The sequence below is a fragment of the Aptenodytes forsteri genome, unplaced genomic scaffold (genome assembly GCF_000699145.1).
Source record: "Aptenodytes forsteri isolate BGI_AS27 unplaced genomic scaffold, ASM69914v1 Scaffold387, whole genome shotgun sequence".
In the NCBI taxonomy this organism is placed as follows: domain Eukaryota; kingdom Metazoa; phylum Chordata; class Aves; order Sphenisciformes; family Spheniscidae; genus Aptenodytes; species Aptenodytes forsteri.
The window spans coordinates 1,010,076-1,030,476 of NW_008795368.1; the positions used below are offsets into that span (position 1 = coordinate 1,010,076).

General features: G+C 42.1%; 1 protein-coding gene across 2 annotated transcripts in view; it reads left to right on the forward strand.

Annotated features, from left to right (window-relative positions):
- The window catches only part of PDE8B (phosphodiesterase 8B), a 54,438-nt gene extending 34,377 nt beyond the window's left edge, over window positions 1-20,061 (forward strand). The window contains exons 10-21 of one of the 2 annotated variants that reach the window (XM_009280295.2): window positions 1,771-1,822; window positions 4,810-4,887; window positions 5,808-5,884; window positions 7,136-7,300; window positions 8,114-8,159; window positions 8,600-8,735; window positions 10,542-10,740; window positions 11,786-12,003; window positions 12,991-13,126; window positions 16,211-16,378; window positions 17,936-18,065; window positions 18,603-20,061. In XM_009280295.2, the coding sequence (XP_009278570.1) occupies window positions 1,771-1,822; window positions 4,810-4,887; window positions 5,808-5,884; window positions 7,136-7,300; window positions 8,114-8,159; window positions 8,600-8,735; window positions 10,542-10,740; window positions 11,786-12,003; window positions 12,991-13,126; window positions 16,211-16,378; window positions 17,936-18,065; window positions 18,603-18,718 (1,521 nt within the window). In that variant the 3' untranslated portion in view covers window positions 18,719-20,061. Of the gene's footprint in view, window positions 1-1,770; window positions 1,823-4,804; window positions 4,888-5,807; window positions 5,885-7,135; window positions 7,301-8,113; window positions 8,160-8,599; window positions 8,736-10,541; window positions 10,741-11,785; window positions 12,004-12,990; window positions 13,131-16,210; window positions 16,379-17,935; window positions 18,066-18,602 lie in introns of both variants that reach the window. The other variant, XM_009280296.2, reaches the window with a different exon arrangement.
- Window positions 20,062-20,401: the final 340 nt, after the last annotated feature.

Below are 20,401 nucleotides of genomic sequence, written 5' to 3' on the forward strand. Positions count from 1 at the left end.
ATGTCCCATCCCTGGAAACATTCAAGGTCAGGTTGGACGAGGCTCTGAGCAACCTGATCTAGTTGAAGATGTCCCTGGTCATTGCAGGGGGGGTGGACTAGATGACCTTTAGAGGTCCCTTCCAACCCAAACTATTCTATGATTCTATGAATCTTACTCTGTTTGGATGAGATGATTTCTCTGAGAGTTCCTGCATGATTACAAGAGAGGTGTTTAAGCTTTTAAAATCAGTTTTTTGGAGGAAGAGTCGTTCCTTACACTCCCTCAAACAACATTTATATGGAGCATGAGCACAGGATTTCCCCTTCCTTTTTTTTCTTCTTATTTATTACAGAAAGCCACTCCTGAATCTTGTGTTTTTTTCCTTTCCATTCTCTTCTCTTTCCCTTTCACCTTCTTCCCCTCCTCCCCCCAATAGCAAATAGGAAAAAAGATGGAAGGTGTGCAAGAATGATGGAAAAGAGAATTTGTATCATTCCTTTCCTTTCTTTTCTGAATAATCCCTGTAAGGACCCTGCAGCATGCACTGTCACAAAATGATATGGACGCTAAAAGTACATAAGTGCAACCTCGCCATACTCTCCTTTTAACTCACAGGTTGCTTCCATGCAGTCTAGTGCTTTGCTATAGGCAGGTGATGGATTTGGTCAGAGGAGCCAATCACCATAGATTAGATGACAGCACTGGACTCCTAAATACGATGTGTAATGAATAATGTGTAAGTGCAGTGTCAAGCACTGAAGTTTATCCATCTGAAGTACAGGGTATGTATACCTTCTCCAGTGAATACAGTAAAAAGAAGTAATGAATTATTTTTAGTCCTTTTCAGTGTCTCTGTTAGCTATACCTAAATTGTCATGTGCTAATTTTAGGGGGAAGACTTGAGGAACTGAAAGTTCTGCTCAGTTTTCCTATTAACAGCAAAATACTTTCCCAACAAAGGAACAGGGTGAAGTGATTAGCAGACGTTAAACTGTCATGTATTGGACAGACTGTGTTTGTTTCTGAGCAGGATGGAAAAGCAGAGGAGCATTTAATCTGTGTTATTGTAAACCAAGCAATAGCTGTAAACTCTAAGATGATGGAAATACCCTATTTAAGTTCTAAGAAAGATTAAAATATCTATCAGTGGAGCTACCCAAGATGTTTCAGAAGCACAAAGAATTAAGATTTTGTGTTTAACTTCTTCATTCATGAGAGTGATTAAAAATTACTTGGAAATAAAGAAAGTTCTGATGCATGACACCTATCTCTACCCTTCAGTTGCTGGAGAGTTGTTTCTGTAACTGGGTTTTTTGAAGTCCAGTTTATCAGTGACCCATGAAAGGATGCATGCATGCAAAATTAGCTTAGATAGTACTAAGAAAATGTTTTTTAATTAGTGTACAGAGGGCAAAAATGAACATTTGGGGATTTTTTTTTTTCTTTTTGTGTTTTATTCCTGGAATCTTTCTGGTTCATATGCAATTTGCACTTAAAACACTATCTAAAAATGGATGTCAGTTCTCCTGCAGACACAGACATTAAACAGGAACTTAGTACATAAAAGCACTATTGTATTTGTGATTTCCTGCATTGCATATCTGTTTACTTTCATATTATTTCTCTACATCTAATTACACCTAAAGAAGAGTCTTTGCCAAACACTTTTTTTCTTTTAAATAACTGAACAGTAACTGTTGGATAAGGACACTGCTGAATGTAGCCCTTTTAAAATCTTTTTGTATTCTTTTTCCTTACATATATATTTTATTCTAGGTGCATCTTCAGCTCTACAAGAGTCACCATGATGAGAAGCACACAGGAGACAATTCTCAGTCAGGTTAGAACGCTATCATTAACCCTTATATGCTGCTGTGCTTGAGGTTGTAGCTGGGTGCTTTGCTGGTATGAAACGTCTCTTCCCTCTGTCGAGTCAGTGGTCAGAGCAGATGGCCAATGACGGATGCCAGCTGCTCTGATGTCGCATCACAAAGTGGATTTGTAACCATCATTAATAATTCAGTCTCCTGTACAGAACTCTTGCCGTGCATTCAGAGTTAAGATGCATTGCTCTTCGTTGTATTAAAACACTGCGTCTGATCCTGAGGCTGGTGTATGTTGGCACCCCTTTCTGTTTGAAATTAATGTGGAACTGTGCTGATTTGTGCCAGCAGATCTGCCCTAGTGTTTCCAAGTTTAGGACCTGTCAGCAGGCAATTGGTTTGGCCCCAGCACAGGGCTAAGATAGTTGTCTATAGTGCCCAGGCTAGAGCTAGTCATGTCCAGTCAGCACTGAGTTGCTGCAGCGTGTCTGCACAACCCTTGCCCTGTGTCTCGGGCAGGTTTGCTTACTTGCAGACAGCATGTTCAAGCTCTCAGTAACTTCTGCAGATAGCTTTTGACTAAAGTTGTGGGGTATAAGGGGATAATCTCTTCTTCTGATGCTGTGTAATGTTTGGAATAACCATTTTCCCCGAAGAAGAAGGCACTAAAGGCCAATTTTAAGCTTGTCATTGTAGTGATCCGAGCCATATGCAGCACTGCTGTCTTATTCTGAGTGAACAGGTTCTCGTGCCCTGTTACATTCTGGCACCTGACGTCCTTCCCACTATGAAACACTGGACAACGTTGACGTGCAATGTCAGGCAGCTTCTGACTTTCACATGGGAGGAGGATATAACATACCAAGAGCATGGGAAGTGACTGCTTGACATCACCTATTTTTTCAAGGAGCATAAGAATATATACAAGCATTAGAGAGCTTTGTGATGCCAAATAATAATGGGCAGGGGGGAGAAGAGATAATATATGCAATTTGCTGCACTCATTACCATTGCTGCCATCACAACTGATCCATCATGTGTTAAACTGTTTGCTCCTGTGTCCTTGTAATAAATGCAGTTTTTCTTTCTCATTGTTTCTTTCCTGCAAACATGGGAAGGTGAGAACACATGTGAATTAAGCTGAAGAACACTTGTAACTAGTTAACACATAGTTACTAGCTTACTAATGTGTTTTACAGATTATGTGGGGCATTTAGGTTTGATAATTATTGTCACAGATTTCAGCAAGACTGGGAGGCCACATCCCATGAAGCCATGTTGATGACTGCAGTGCAGTGAAAGCAGGCAACCTTAGAGTCACATGTATGTGACGTAGGTTATCCTTCACTGCAGTCCATGGTTGTGCTCCAAGAATAAATTCCCAGAGCCATGGGCATATACCAGTATTTGATGAGGGTAGAAAAATAATCCATGTGTATCATCCTGTTTGCGATGGTGTGATTTCTAACACATCTGGATAGGGAGACTTTCCCCTCACCAGGTAAAGGCAATTTTTTTATTTAAGCACTTAAATATTTTCAGCTGAAATTGTAGCGTGGCACAGAGTAGCTTTTATGCACCTGTGACTCTCTAGGTGGCACTAGCAAAGTTTCCAACTTGCTAGTTGTTATTTAATACAAGGAGATTAGACTTGTCTGCTACTGCCACTCGCAGCTATGTTTATGTGTAAAAGTTTGCTCCCACTCAAGTGCCTTACGTTAAACTCCTCCAAGTGTTAATGCAGGAAAGGGGTTTGAAAGAGAAGTCCTATCAAATAAATAAATAAAATAATTTAACATGCATTAGTTATTCCCTGCTTTTAGTTGTCGACAGAGAAAAATGCTTTCAGTTTCTCCGGTCTGGACTACAACAAAATAAAAAGATGCAAGCTGTCTTGTAAATCTGTGGTAAAGAAAAAAATTAAGTCAGAAACTGTATTTCAATCATTTTTGAGATGGATATATTTTTAATTCTGGAGAACTTTATACCAACATTTTATTTTGCTAAAGACAGGCTTGTAACATGGTTATGCAAATCAGTCCTTATGCTGACAATATGAATTTTATGATATTTCTGATTCTTCACATGGTGGTTATCTCCTTTTGAAAGCTTGCTGGGGTCTCTGATCTTTGAGTGGCATTTCAGATACTCTGGGAATAGGTACTATAGACACTCTTGCAAAGAGGTGCATAGATGCACGGTTGCTGTTTGTAAACATAAGGGAGAGTGCAGACTCCAATATTTTGGAGGAAAATGAAATTTTACCAAATCTTTTTTTCTTTTTCTTTTTTCTTTTTTTTTTTTTTATGCTCTTTCCAGGCATTTCGTCCAGCTATTGTATTTGTCTGGACGTGATAATTTCTCTTGCTTTAGCAATGGCAGTTTCAAGAATGACAGCTTGGTGCGTGGCTAATTTTCACAGCAACTGAACTGATTGATATAATCATTCTCAGTACGTTGGATTTTTCTTAAACACAGGGTACAAACAACTATTGCAATTAAAAGCAAAAGCTGTCTGAGTCTGAATTGTGCTTGGGCTGGAAGAGTGTAGACTGAGATTGGATTTTTCTCACTTGGCTAAATTTCTAGGCAGTCAAGCTCAGGCTCGTTCAGTGGTTGGTGGTGAGCAAAAGGGACTTGCAGGAGGGGTTCAACCCCCCTGCCTGAGACATCTCTCCTAAAGCAGGATCTTTGACAACTACCTTAGACAAAGACAACCTGAAAGACTGCTGCTTTTAGGCAGCTAAAATTAGGTGAAGCGACTCCCCTGTTCTGTAAGGCATCTTGACTTCTTTGCAAAACAGCTTTCCAGGTGACTTTAGACAAGTAGCTGTAAATTGATAGACACAGAGTCACTTGTTCTGGTGTGCAGGGATTACAATATTTCCCCCACTTATGTGTTATTGTTAAGATCATTTAATTAAATGTTCAGAATTTTAACTGGATAAGACTCTGTAGAGGTCTTACTTGATGAATTTTTAAAGCTTTTGTTTTGTATTTACAGAATCCCATTCCTTCAAATGCAAGAACAGAAGGAAAGACTCAACTGATGTTAAGTCAATAACATCTCAAAGTAGTGATGGTAAGAAAGTAAACTGTCAAGAACGACGTTATAAATAAAGAACAGACTTGCCCTAAGCAATAAAAATGCAGCATGAAAAAGGAACCAGATAGTTTCACAGCTGATTAAAAAACTGGAGTAATTTCTGTTTATAACTGCTGTACAATTTCTTTATTCTGATTTGCAAAACAGTGGCCCAGCATGAGCACCAGCATCACTACACAATGCATGCAGCGTGCGGTGCCTTCACAGAGAGGAGGAGTGGCTGTGCTGTGGCATGGGGGCAGCCTGCTAAAAGAGTGTGTGGTGAAGCGTTAGTTCCACCGCTTAGAAAGCTGCAGCTTGTGCTCCCGAACCAGTATTTTGGTTTCATTAGTGGGGGACATGAAGGGATCTATTGCTACTGGTTACTTGAGAGCAGTACTTCTGCTCCTGATCCCATTTGTGACTGCTTGCTGGGGCTGGGACGGTGGTGGCAGAGATTTCTTTCTGCCCCAGTATGTAGTGAAAGAAGTACAGCTTATGGGGAGCAGGAACAGGTTTCATTAGAGCAGCTGTATCACTGAGATGAGCGACAAACACACATACTCTCACAGGAGGAGCCATGTCTGACAGAGATCCATTGCAAACAAAGGGAGAGTGGCACGTACTGGGCATGAAGTATAATATAGCTTAAGTATAGCTTCATTTCAGTATAGCTGAAGTGACGGATGGACAGAAAAACTGACAGCAGAAGTGAGGGGTGGTTGCAAAGGAGGTAAACAACAGTGCAAGAAGTTAAACAGTAAAGCAAGAACTTGCAGGGGGGGAGATACAGGAGAAATGGTAGAGGAGGCTGGATTCTGTCATGCTGTTCCCCAGTGACAGCCTTCTGCACTCTTCAAATGCTGTCATCTGATTCACACTCTGCGGCATGTAAACAGCGCTCTCTTTAACGGCAGCTCCAAGTTTACAGACCCGACGGTACTCTTCCATGGCAAGGATCCACTCAATGACAATAGAAGCTCCTATCACAAAGGTGAGTCCTGAGCACTGCCTTTTCCACAAACTCAGAGTTTGGAGCTGCTCTCATAGGGAAGTATGTAGTTTGTGTCAGGACAGCCAGGGGTTTCTTGCACTTTGTATTTAACAGAATAGTTTAAATCAATTTTTTTTTTTCTTACCACTTTCTGCATCTCATCGTCTCATTCCAAATCCTGGTCATATGCAAGAATATTAAAAAGGGAAAAAGTGTCCTTGCTAGAGGCACTGCTTGTGGCAGGAAGGGGACCCTGCTCTTGTTGGGCCATGCATGTGTAGGAAGACATGTGCTTCCAGTCTCAACTTTGCTTTTAACATTTATATTTATAAGATAGCATGCAGAGGAAGGAGCACCTGCACCAAATTCTGTGCCCCCCACCCTTTCCTGCAGTCTTTTCTTCACTATCCATGTTATAGAAACCGCTGTCGCAAAACAGCTGCACAATCACTTGTCCTGTAAACCAGGGTGCCTGCCATCTCCCACCCTCAAACCATTTTTTCCTCTCTCCCCATCTTCTCTTCCTAGCGTCAAGGTCTTTATGTCCCAGCACCACTGTGCCTGTTAAAGCAGCTGACTTCTTTCCTTTTCCTTCTCTCCAAGTGTACCTGCAGGAGGCCTGTAATGCCCCTGCAGCAGCTTCGGGCTGCTGGAGAAGACAGCACTGGGGCTTTCTCCCTCTCAGTCCTGGCAATGCCACAAGCAGTCCTTGGCGCTGCTGTGTCATTGCTGTATTCCCAGATTGTGGCTGAGACATAAGGTGGGAGGCAAAGAAGAGCCATCCTCTTCTCCCTCAACCACATCCCACCTGTGGCTGCTCTCTGCCCTTTGCTTTCACATTGAGAAAATTAAGGTTTACATCCAATATCAAGATATCTGAGTCACATCCAGGAGTTCGTTTGTTTGCTTTTTTCCTCTGGGGACTGAATGATTGCTTCTGAGCAGCTCTGACTATGCTGAAGGACTGCAACATGGCTAGTTTTTGGTCTACCCACCTGCAACTATTTCAGATATTTCACACTCTTCTGCTTTCACTTCCCAGGAGTTTGCCAGTTATAAATAGCAGACGGGTAACAGGGAATCAGAGCACAAATTTACATTTTCAGACTTGTACTTAAAGGGTTGGGGGGAATTACATAGCATTTGCTAGATGGGAAGTAGCATTATCAAGCCAAGAATAAAGATTTTGTAACAAGAAAAGACAAAAATACCATTCACTCTTCCTCACCTGCCTCCTTAATTTGCTTTCAGGTTATTAACATAATCAATGCTGCCCAGGAAAACAGCCCCATCACAGTAGCAGAGGCCTTGGACAGAGTTCTGGAAATCCTGCGGACAACTGAACTTTATTCCCCTCAGCTAGGTACCAAAGATGAAGATCCTCACACAAGTGATCTTGTTGGAGGTCTGATGACTGTGAGTAAAATTAGTAAAGATTAAATTACTGCTACCAGTGTCCTACATCACAGCTCAGCACTCTGTTATGCTAAAATTTCACAAGCAATGGGAAGGGGACTCATAATTCATCACCATTTCACTTAAGTATTTTGGCTTCTCTACTAACAGTAGGCACCAAGATGCAGTAAGATATGGCCACATCTCAGTCTACCGGGTGCATTCATCCTCATACATAAGTGAACACGGTTGCCACTAGAAACTATATCATCCAATCTGATTTCTCTCAAGGAGATACTTTTTAGAAACCCTAGAAGCTTAGATGGGATTAGAGAGATTGCTCTACAGCTGGTCCAGTGTAAGAGTGGGGTTACTTTAATCAGGTTCTGACTTTGGTCCTGTAACAGCAGCAACACTGTCTGCCACAGACAGACCGTCTAGATTTCATCATGGTTTACCTCATTTTTTAATGTACACTGAGCTAATCCTTGTCAAGATAATATAAAGAAAATGAAAAATAAATGATACTGGTTAATTTGAATGATGAAAACCTGCAGGTGCCAATGAAAGGGTCAAGGAGGGCAATACACTGTAGAGTTAATAATATCCTTTCTGGATCTCATACTATAGTGTTCCTTGGATCCTTTCATGTCTGTTTTGAAAGACCTTAAAACAGGTCTTTTTGGTGGTTTTGTTGGTTCTTGTAGTGTTATCATAGGAGCAGTGCTTTTAGTACCCAGGAATAGTACCTAAAGAGAAAGTGCATGTAGTGTTTTTGCAATTAATGATGCATGGATACTCTGCCTAAAACTTACGATAAACTTGCTTTTTCAGGATGGTTTGAGAAGACTGTCAGGAAATGAGTATGTGTTTTCTAAGAGTAAGCCACCATTTAAAACTTCCCTTTGCACATGTGACTTCTTTTGTAGATGCTAGTGACATAGAGCTCCAAGCTAATTTGCAGTGGGATGTATGTCTTTGGAAATGGTTGTCTAAGTGACTGCAGAACAAGTGCTAGACTGCCTCCATTTTGGACTTGAAGCAGGTTCAAATAATTAAAATAATACATTTCAAAATGCAGAAAATCAGACTAGGAAAAAACTAAATTGTCACTCAAAGAAATGTTCACTGATCTTTTTGGTTTATGTACAAATCATCTGTAATAATATAAACCATATGTATTATAGGCTTTTACAGACTTTCTCATGTAAGGAAAAGAGTTGTTTTTCTTGAAAAAGAGTTGTTTTCTAAACGGAATTCTGCATGGGGGGGGAGGGGGGAATCCAGAAATGTTGTAATTCCCGAATTCCATTTCAACAGATATGAGCCTGAGCCATAGTCACCTTTCAGTGCCAAACACCATCAATGATGTTCCACCCTGTATCGCACAGCTCCTGGATAATGAGGAAAGCTGGGACTTCAATATTTTTGAGTTGGAGGCTGTTACAAATAAAAGGTACTGGACTCCTTTCCCTGGGCACCCACAAAAAGGTTGTTTGGGAGCTGTAGCAGAAAGCACTTTGCTCTGGAAAAACTGAAGCAAAACATAGCAAATCTGTGAGAGCTGTCTTTCTTTTTTGTGTGTGTGTGTGTGTGTGTGTGTTGATACCACTTGTCCCATTTAACAAGCCAGGCACACAACGTGGTCAAGATGCATGCACAGGCCGTGGAGAGCCCTGTGCAGCCTGTTGTCTTCCCTGACAGCGTCTGCAGCCCTCCAGGATCGTTTCCCGTTCAACTTTTACCTTGCTTGAATCCCATCCATTCTGTCCAGGTGACACTGTTTGGCACAGTATGGTGTTGTTACATGCTGGATGTCCCACAGATGCCCCTTTTTCCTGCTGATGCGTAAATGGTCATGCTGGAATAAGCAAACCTCTCCCCTCCCTCACCTAAATCACCCTATGATTTAGGAAGCTCTGAGGCAACTGTGGCTTCTGATTACAGGGATAAAAAACTGGGATGGAGGATAAACCAGTGACAGGATCAAGACCCTGAGATTCTAAAGCTTATAATGAAAGAAGATGCCAGTAGTTTTGAGGTCATGCAGACCACAAAAATAAACGTCATCCACAGAGAAAAGTGATTTTCATTCCATGATGCAAAGAATTGGAGAGACTACCAGGTCTTTTGTACTGTGTTTGAAGAAAATGGCCATTTTTGGAATTTGCATTTGCCTGGTTTTAATTTGCAGATGTCAGCTTTTGGTCATGCCATTCACAGCTCAGGAGCCCTGTAGATCATCTTACAAGAGTGAAAAATGTGACTGATAAATAGGACCCTGTCACAGGCAACACAGAGTAAATGACAACCCAGAGTGGATTTGGATTTAAGAACCAACAAGATTAGAGATTTTATCCTACTTACTGTTTCACACACAGGCTCATCACTGTCCTCCCCAGCATTACATTCACCAGACCTCAAATTCCCTCTCCAGCCAGGAGATCACTGCTGGTAGGATTCAGGACATGCCACTTCTGTTTAGTCCAGCCCATACCACTTGAAGCAAGAAAGTAGCAGGCTTCTGCTTGAGAGTTCAAAATTTCAATATCTTAAACATTAACTCCCTCTAAACACACACATACATAGAGTTATCCACTGCCTGTTAGCATTTGGAATTCAAGGTGCAGGGAGGGGTTTACCGATGGCAGACTCCTGCCTCAGCTCTAGAAAGTGATCCAGTCCTCCTAAAGCTAGAAGAGTTCACATGAAATAGTAACCTGATGCTAAAAGCTGCTCTGAGAAGCATCAATGTACTTTGCATATTGTCAACTTCAGATAGTCAGGAAGTAGAAATCTGGACCCCTTGAAGTCACAGGATTATTTGAAACAGTAAACATTCAACGTTTTTTGTCTTAGGGCATTTTAGCCTTTGGGATGTGCCCATGTCATGTTCAAAGTCTGCTTTTCCTCCTCAGAAAAAAAATGTATTTTTGACTGATTGACAGATACTAAAACCACAAAAGACCTGAGCTTTTAAGAATTTTTTCTGAAGCCACAAGAATTGGTGAAACTCTAGTGGAACCACGCCATTTCTATAAAACATATCAAAGTAATGTCTGAAAGGATGGTAGATGTAATAATTTGTAACCTTGGCCAGACTTTTGAGAGGTTACAGATGTGCAATTTAAGAATGTTTAACATTTCTCCCCCACCTTTTATTTTTAAGGTCTTGTTGGTTTCTTTGTCAAAACCATCGCTCTCTAGAATGTCAGAAGTTCCTATTTTACAAGCGGTGCTTTTTTCTTCTATTGTTTTTCAGGCCGTTAGTGTATTTGGGCCTAAAAGTTTTTGCTCGGTTTGGGGTCTCTGAGTTTTTAAACTGTTCGGAAGCAACACTGCGAGCGTGGCTGCAGGTGATTGAAGCCAACTACCACTCCTCCAACTCATACCACAACTCCACACACGCGGCGGATGTCCTGCATGCTACAGCCTTCTTTCTCGGGAAGGAGAGAGTTAAGGTATAACCATCACCTAGGAGTCCTTTGGGCTAGGATTTCGGTGTGTTTACCATTTTATGTGTGTCATTCAAAAGTCAGATGTTTACTTAAATAATGGTCCTGGCTTCATAAAGTTGCTCTGCCCTTGAAGTCTTTTGCTGTGATGCCTGCAGGCCCATGCAGTTTCTTCTGAAGTCTGTTTATATGAGTAAGGAATTTACATTTTTTTAGTAGCAACAATAGGGGGGAAAAATCTGGCTCTTTTCTATCTCTTGGTAACTGGCTGTTAGTAACCGCCCTTAATAAAGCTTTGCAAAAGCTTCAGAGAGGGAGGTGCTGAGCTCTTCTCCCTGGTATCCAGTGACAGGACGCGTGGGAATGGTTCAAAGCTGTGCCAGGGGAGGTTTAGACTGGACATTAGGAAGCGTTTCTTTACTGAGAGGGTGTTCAAACACTGGAACAGGCTTCCTGGAGAGGTGGTCGATGCCCCAAGCCTGTCAGTGTTTAAGAGGCATTTGGACAGTGCCCTTGATAACATGCTTTAACTTTTGGTCAGCCCTGAAGTGGTCAGGCAGTTGGACTAGATGATCGTTGTAGGTCCTTTCCAACTGAAATATCCTATCCTATGCTATCCTATCCTATCCTATCCTATCCTATCCTATCCTATCCTATCCTATCCTATCCTATCCTATCCTATCCTATCCTATCCTATCCTAAAACACACAAGCTGTGTAGGAGCAGAGTTGGTACAGAGGCATTCAAGCAAGCACACAAAGTGGAAGGTCACCACTAGAGGATCCATCCACCATTAGAGGATTTAATGCAAAGATATTGCTTAGGTGACAGCACAGTAAAAAGCTTCATTAAGGAAACAGGGTTTGGGTAAGGGTGGGAGGTGGGGTTTTGGAGTAGGTAACCTGTGGGTCCACTGAGCGGAGAACAATTGCAAGGAAGTAAAATCCCTGCACTCAAGCTTACACTTGCCTATTTGTGGGTACCTGGAAATGATCAGAAATTATTTACTGTAATTTTTGTGCCACATCATAATTTTTCTCTCTTCCTGTAGGGAAGCCTTGACCATTTAGATGAGGTGGCTGCTTTAATAGCTGCCACCATTCATGACGTAGACCACCCTGGACGAACCAACTCTTTCCTGTGCAATGCAGGCAGTGAATTAGCTGTCCTTTACAATGATACGGCTGTATTAGAGAGTCATCACACAGCACTGGCGTTTCAGCTTACAGCTAAAGACAGCAAATGCAACATTTTCAAGAATATTGATAGGTGGGTCAGCTGGAGAAGGGGAGTATGCACATGTGGATTGCTTGTTTGGGGATTTTAGTTTGGTGTAGATTGAGACCCTACCTTCTAAACCAGAAAATATAATTTTAATAGAGACATTAATATTTAACCTCTTCCAGAATCCTATGTAGACTTGATTTTTAAAAAGGCTTTAATTTTCCCCCTGTGACCTCCAATTTGTATTTTTTGGAAGCATATAGAGATGTTTGATAATCTTTTATGGATTACATTGGCATGGTCTAGTTGGCAGCCTCAAGGCTGCATCCCGATCCACTGCCTTTTCATTGCAGGAGCCTGGAAATTACTTTTTTGGGCCACGCATTTCCACTCAAGCAGCCAGACGCTGCATGCTGTGTCTGCACATGGTCCCATGCTTGCTGGCACTGCTGCATTCACATGGGATGGAAAGGGGTGGTAACGGAGGGAGCTGAAGCTCTGGAAGGGTTGGAGGCACCCTGCTGCTGGGCAGGCGCATAGCCTGGGAGTTCCCTTTGCATCAGCCTAGCTTTTGCAGGGACAGGATGGGAGAGAAAGGGATCTGAAAGGGAAAGAGCCTGACCCAAAACAGGTAATGAATTTGTCTACCCCCCCAGAACACTGCTGGTTTTTGAAAAACCTGAGATTTGTGTTCCAAGCTAACATACAGTGAGTTGGTGCCATTCCTGGAGAAGGTTACTTAGTGTTACAGCATTATGAAATTGAATTGTAAATTTTTATTGACTTCAGGGGATTGGTTTTCATTAGGTAAAAGTAACAGAAAAAGGCAATACAGGAATTCAGAGCTGGAGGAACCCAGAGAGGCATGATCTCGTTCATTCCTCCAACCCTAGACCATTCATAACTCTGAAGGTGCCGGCTCATGTGGATGAGCCCCCGAGCAGTGTTTTGCAGCGCTGTCTGGGCAGGGACGAGGAAAGGACGGAGCTCTGTCTGGCAGGCTTGTGAGCAGGAACTACTTTTCTTTCCTAGAAATCACTACCGGACGCTGCGCCAGGCCATTATTGATATGGTTTTGGCAACGGAGATGACAAAGCACTTTGAGCACGTGAACAAATTTGTGAACAGCGTCAACAAGCCAATGGCATCTGAGGAGACCAGCTCACACGTAAGTGCTTGCAGGACTTTATGCCTTCAGCCATTTCAGTGAAGTTCTTCCAAGATACCTCTAAGTATCATTTTCATTCACGTTGTATTAATTTGCACTGTGGTAATGCCCAAAACACACAACTGGATTTGTGACCTCACACCTCAAAGTGTGAAAAAATACTTTTATTTTCTTGTTTTCTACATCTGGCTCTGCCCTTAGCTCATTTAAACCCTTCATTTTATAAGCCTTGGTTTCAAAGCCATCTGGTGTTCACAAAGCATGCGGGTGAGTGCTTTTGTACACACAAAATTCTGTGCATGGAGCTAGGTCGGCACTTGTGCCTACGGTCCTGCCTCCAAACGGAGGGATTTGCCTAAGCCTGGGATTGTAACTGAGGAACCTGCCCTGATGGTTTTATGTCTATATAATCTGGAGCCTTCAAGCCATGAGGAATAATTCCATTGCTTCCTGAGACCTCTCCACCCCATCCCCATTCCTGATTGTACCAAGATATGTCCGGGCCTTTATTCCTATCAGTTATACACCCTAATGCTCCATCACTAGCCAGGGTATATTTCATAAGATGCTTTCGTTGTTCCTATCAGTTATACACCCATCACTAGCCAGGGTATATTTCATAAGATGCTTTCGAGTTTCCCAGCCCAGGCCCCTCTTTACCTTCTCTTGTTGCCTTTCGGGGTTGAGCACTCAGTGACTGACAGGGTTCTCCAGGGCAGTGTTACTCACCCAAGCAAAGACCATCTTATCACAGCTTAGTGAAAACAGTGCTTTGTTAGTAACACTGAAAAAAAATCAGACCAAATTGAAGGTCAGTGATATTAAAAATAAATAAAAGTAGCTTCTGTCAGTTCTCCATAACTGGACTTTTTTGCACTATATACTGTCATGGGTGCAGAAACCAGTCAGGACCAGTGGGGTTTACGACCTTAGGGACAGCATTACGTCAGTTGAACTGACCTGCTTCTAAGGACTGCTGAGCTCCGTTCTCCCAACAGTTGGAGCTGGAAATCACAAATGCTGCCGAACTTCACTGGCTCTGCAGACACCTTGCACTGTACTCCTCAGCACTTCCAAGCTCTGGAGGACTCACTGGATGTGGCACTAGATCTGAATTAGCCTGATCCTCTTCAGTGCCAGAAGGCTCACAGCACGGGGTTTGGGCCCTGCTGGGGGCCCCTATCACTGTTTCTGCACTGCGCTCCCAGCACATCGCCTGGTGCTGTGTTTCATGGGTTTGCCCTCGTGGCACAGGCTAAGCCAGGACAGTGGGGATCACACTTTAGATCTCAGCCCAGAGGAAAGGAAGATCCACATTGGTGGGTGGCATGGAATTACCCGCTCTCACATTTCTCTGTACTTACATGTGGACCAGATAGCAGCTTGCTCCACCAATTTCTAAAAAAGCCCTCTGAGGTGTCACTGGGAAATGTGGCTTCTCACAGTGCTTCATTTCTCCCTCTGACAGCTTAAGCATTTTTCTGAAATGTTTATTCCATCTCCACCCTTTTAAAATCTTTTCAGTTTTCTGGCATCCCCGCATTGGCCTGTAGGATTTAGATTCACAAGCCTCACTGAAATCATGGCGTTTCCAAGCTCTGAACAGATTTCTGGGAATCTCCCTTTTATCCCATGAATGCATTTGTTCTAGCACTTCCTAAAGAGCTTTTAAATGTTCTCCATTCATTCTATTGCAATCAGCTTTTCTATCCTATAGAGAACATTTTCTTTTATAGAGAACATTTTCTTTGACTCACTCTCCTTTATCTTACCGGTTTATTTAAAATGAACAAGAGTTGGAGAGCAATAAAAGTGGAGCACAGAACCACTTGTATTACAGACTTGGTTTTTTCCCCAGTATTAGGTTGTTCTGTTCCTTATTGTTAACGGTGGCTCTTCCTGTTTTTGATCTTGAACGGCAGTTAAGGAGCAGGGTTAATTTGGCAGCTCTTTGCTGGGCTACCCATGCTGAAGAAAAAATTAACTGCTAAAGTTAGAAGATTAATGCCTAAATTGGCAAGTCACTGCAAAATATCTCCCCATAAACCACAAAGACATTAATTTAGCCGTGGTGGTAAAAAGTATTTATGTTCAGTTTTCGACTCAACAGTTGAATTTAGCAGTGAAGGGAGGCCATAATTACACAAATACATTATTTTGAAAATAGTATTAATGCCATGGTGAGCTGAGGCAGAGGCTTGTTATTACTCATTAAGGAACATAATACACCTGTGCCCTTCTAAACTGTTCAAGACCCAGAAGATGATGCCACAGCAGAATTGTAACAACTACTCTGTCCCCTCCACCCGCTCTCTAGAGCAGTCAATAAGCAGTTCGGTATTTTACTGCCTAGCCAGCAGAGACTTTCTGCAGTCAGTCTGCCACTCCTGCATTTCCCTACTGTTAATCTCGTAGATTATCTGGGACTTCATCCTAGCTGGTGACCAAGACCAAAAAGTATTCCAGGCCAAGCGTTCAAAATCCAGTACCAAGAAGGCAGTTTTATTGCCAAACGTACTGGAACTGAATGGCGCAGACCTGCTTCTCTGCCTGTAAAAGAAGCAGTCAGTTGTGCAAGTTGGTTCATCCCCCTGTGCCTGCCTCAGTTTTCTCTATCTAGGAATGAAAACCAAACTCTAGAAACTCACCTAAATGAAGCAGCCCCCTACCATCACCACCCCCGAATTTAGACACTCAGCAGTGAGGATAGTTTATCAGCTTGCAGTTGGTGGATGCGTCCCCTATCCTGCTCCTGTTCCAAGAGGGCAAGGCTGGGATGCAGAGAAGGGTAACTCGCCCTAGCTGATAAAGAGCCCATGGCTCCTTTATTTCACAAACTTTGCTGTTAATTCTGAGAATCTCCACAACTGTCATATGTAATGGGGCTGTCATTAGTTACTTAGCAAGGCTGCAGTTCTCAGACATCACTTTCTCCTCCAAATTCCTGGTGCTCTGCATGAAATTAGAAGGCATCAGGCTGGGTGCCCACTTACTGCCTAAGTGCAAAAAAGCTGGTAACGATGCCCTTGCTCCTGCTAGCAGGGATGCTGGCCATCGGCCCTTGTAACCAACACTCTTTTACAGAGCGAAGGCAGCGACTGTGAATGTACAGCCAATATAAAGAATTTTCCAGATAACCAGACACTGATCAAGCGCATGATGATTAAATGTGCGGATGTAGCAAATCCATGTCGCCCCCTAGAGCTATGTATTGAATGGGCAGGGAGGATTTCAGAGGAGTACTTCGCACAGGTATGTGTATTTTTATAATTTGACTATTATGGTATGTAAGAAAGTGCATGTCAGCTGGTCTGCTGTTCCACACAGGGTCTGCCTGGCATCACCACGGAGTCCAGACATATGCTTTTCGTCCCCAGTCAGAACCGGCCCCTCACTATCATGCAGAAGAATTCACCTCAGTCAAAGTTAGTTAGTTTGCTTACCATGAAGCTTGCAATACAGAATGGTGGAAAGGAGGTTTTACACTTTCAACTTTCTCCATCAGGCCAAAACAAAATGATTTGATTAACCTTAGTCAATTTAATTGGCTGAAATTCAAGACTGTCACCATTCTAGGGTCTAGCCTCAATACCTTCCCCAAAGAGAGCATGAAGATCCATGACTGACGAAGCCCTCAACTGAATCATCAGGCTGGCCCTTTTAAGATAGCACCTGAACTATTGTCATGTTAGGCAGACGATGTGGCAGGCCAGTACTGCAGGCACGTGGGCACTGTAAATGCTTATCACATGGAATCTCTCTTTCTTAATATTCGGTTTTTCCAACACAAATGCACCAGCTTCCTGAAAGTGAAACACTCTTCTAGTTCTTTATTTGAACAACTGACAGATTCTTAGCTTTCATTTGCCACTAATGGTGTGGAAATCAGCAGCTACGACTGGAGAGACAGAAAAGCAGGCATGCCTACCATCCAAATTCAGATCATACATGTGACAGTTATTATTGAAAGAAAATAGCAGCTAGTGCCCGGGACATGTCCGAATTTAATTTTAATCATAGTGAATAAATTTGATCACTTCCTAGGTAAGATCAAGGATCACTTAGCTTGTACCTCCCTAGCAGTCAAGGTACCATGAGCTAGCTTTAAATTGCCAATCTTAGGCACCAGCCTACCTGCAGCAATGTGAGGTGCTGAGAACCGTTCTGCTCTTCATTCACCTCATCTGGTAATTTTGGGGACCGCTGTGCTGCCAATTCCAGCATTAGGTGCTGCCTATACCACTTAAAATGTTTTCCTGTCATTAAATTCTAAGACTATTGAGATGATTGGCTCCTCCACCATACTGAGCACAACAAAACCAGCCCTCTTCCAGTTGTGGACACAGAGTTAAAGGCCATACCCTTACTTCTATTCACCTTATAACCCAATACAAGCAGAGAAAATAGCAACAGCAACATCCCTCTTACTTGAAAGACAAGTGGTTTGAAACAGCCACTAGAGATGTGGAAAAAGGAGAGATCAAACCTGTCCTCTGCTAAAGGACTCTGCAACCCCATTTTCCATTTTTAGCTGGTGTGCCCTAATCACCAGGTTAGAGCGTTCTGTCTCACCGGAGCTAAGAGCGATCACAGCACTACAGTAATAGAGTACTTGTGAAAGGGAAGAGATGGCGATTTCAGCCCCTGTTCCAGATGAAATAAAGCACATGAAACCAAGACAGTTCACCTCAGGGGTTCTAAGGTTTGTCTCAAATCTCCTACTGCAATTCATCTAATCCCCTGGCCTTTGCTACTCCAGCATGAAAGCCAGCAAAACTCTAGGGGCTAACTGGAGTTTTGTTTCCTTAGACTGACGAAGAGAAGAGACAGGGTCTGCCTGTTGTAATGCCAGTATTTGACAGAAACACCTGCAGCATCCCCAAGTCTCAAATTTCCTTCATTGATTATTTTATAACAGATATGTTCGATGCGTGGGATGGTAAGTACTTCAGCTTTTTTCTTCCTTGCTCTGAGGCAGAGATTTCTACAGACTAAAATGAATAGCCTTAAGCTGGACTTGAGTCCATTTTTTCCAGGGACAGTACCTGTATGTAAGCAGTACAGCACAGGATCTAAACAACGACGCTGCTGAAGCCCATTTCACTGCAAACACCACCAGCTTTGTGAAAGTTGAGCACTTACTAGACAATCTATATAAAGAAGTAAGGAGTAATGGCTTAAAACTAAGCTTTTTTTCATCTAGGTCTTTTTTTCCTTTAGCAATGTATTTCTTCTGAGCAGCAGAAACTGAGACCACAGTGGTTGCGTGTTAGCATAATTTAATAAAGTCGTCATACGTTAAGAAAGGGGTTCACTTGAAAGAGAAACAGACTGAAAAAAAATCTTTCCCCTTCTAGCATTAACTTACAGCTGAAGGAACAAAAGAGAGTAGGAGAATGCCAGTTTCAGGTGAGGCTGGGCTGTTCTTCCGCCCCTTCTGCGTACGTAGTACAACTGTTCCTCCTGTTCATTTCAGCATTTGCACATCTGCCTGTTTTGATGCAACACTTGGCTAATAACTACAAACACTGGAAAACACTGGATGAGTTAAAGTGCAAGAGTCTCAGGCTTCCATCGGAAAACAACAACTGACACTAAGGCAAGAAAAACAGACCTCTCGATCTACCAGTTTCACTGTGAATCACTTACTAACTTGGCTGCAAGAGGGATGGTGTTTGCTTTCCAGTGAAATTAAGACTGCGTGGCAAGAAGGAAAGATTTTATTCATCACTTTTAAGCTTTTCTGAATCCTACAGAAAAAATGTTTTCAGAAAGGCCACGTAATACACAGATGAGTAAGTGCTCTTTGGAAATAACATTTTGTGGCAGAAAATGTGCTTCTGAAACTAATTTCTAATACTGAATATGCATTTGTCAAATCTTGTAATTGATACAATTGTATTCACTAACACTTCACACAACTGTTTCTCAGACAGAGGGGTAATCTAGTCACCAGTAGAGTAAGAATAGGTTGACAAATGAGCATCAAAACTTCCCACTTACCTAGCATAAATTTGCTCCAATTCTATCGCTGCTCTTCAGCTCTCTGAGCCATAGTTCTCAAGAGAACACGCACAGCAGAACAAGTAAACCTCCACAAATTGGATCCAGTAAAAAACAAACCCCGCACCATTTAAAACAACCTTCTTATTATTACAGAGACTCTCTCTCAGAGCACCAGCTGTTGTCTCTTCTTTCTTTTGCATATAAAATCTTGGTAGGAGTCAAATTCCCTTAAAATTGGTCATTTTGCAGGAAAGTAAGCATGGTCTGTAGAATTGGTGCCATCCACACGTTTCTCCGCCATCTTGGAGATGTTACCATGCAATGTTTTGTTGAATTTTACACAAAAACCATTGTGGCACTTGATCAACATCCTTTTTTATAAAGTGATGTTTGTACACATAGTCATCAATTTTATTAAACTGGTCTAAATTTTATGATAAGTCCATATATTGTGCTACTTACTTCTAGGATGAACCCGTCGCTTTTTAAAAAAAGTTTCCAGGTTATAATTTATAACAGCGTTATAATTTGTACTGCTTTTTCACTCCTAATAAAATGCTGGTTTGTTTTGTGATGTAAAAAGTACTTCAAAAGATGTAAGTAAGTTAAAAATCAAACATAGTTTTCCATTAGTTTTAAGATACAAAATTTATGCTAAAGCTCCCAAAGCACAAATGCGTATTTTTGTACATCTCATTTTAATCACGTGCAGATCATGAACATGAGTTCAAGTTTTAGACTATTCTCAGACTATTCAGTTAATAAATACTAGCAGAACTGCTGATTTTTAACACTGTGCACTCGGGGCTGCAGCCAAGAGCATCAAAGCTGTGGCTGCCGTTGAAGAAGCAGTCCACTACTCATTAAAAGGAAAGGTCTCGAGACATACTCTTTACCTCCCCTATGCTCTACCAAGACCTGAACCCAGTAAAGGGGGGGGGGGGGGGGGGGGGGGGGGGGGGCGGGGGGAAGAGAGAAAACAGAGTTTAGATTGCTGTGGAAGAAAAGTGACAGTGATTGTTGTTTACTGCAGGTAGCCTACATAATGTGCCAACCTTTTTTGTATGTTTTGTACCAAGTTCTGAAACAAAAGGAAACATTCATAAAACGTTTGTGCAGAGAAATGTATATAAGCTATATTTTTGTTAGAATTGTAATAGAACCTTACTTTTGTCATAGCTAAGGCAGGTTGCTGTGTATTAAAATGCTGCGTTGTGTCTATTTGAAGAATGGTGTTTCTGGTGAAGTATGTTTATTCATTCTTTCTTA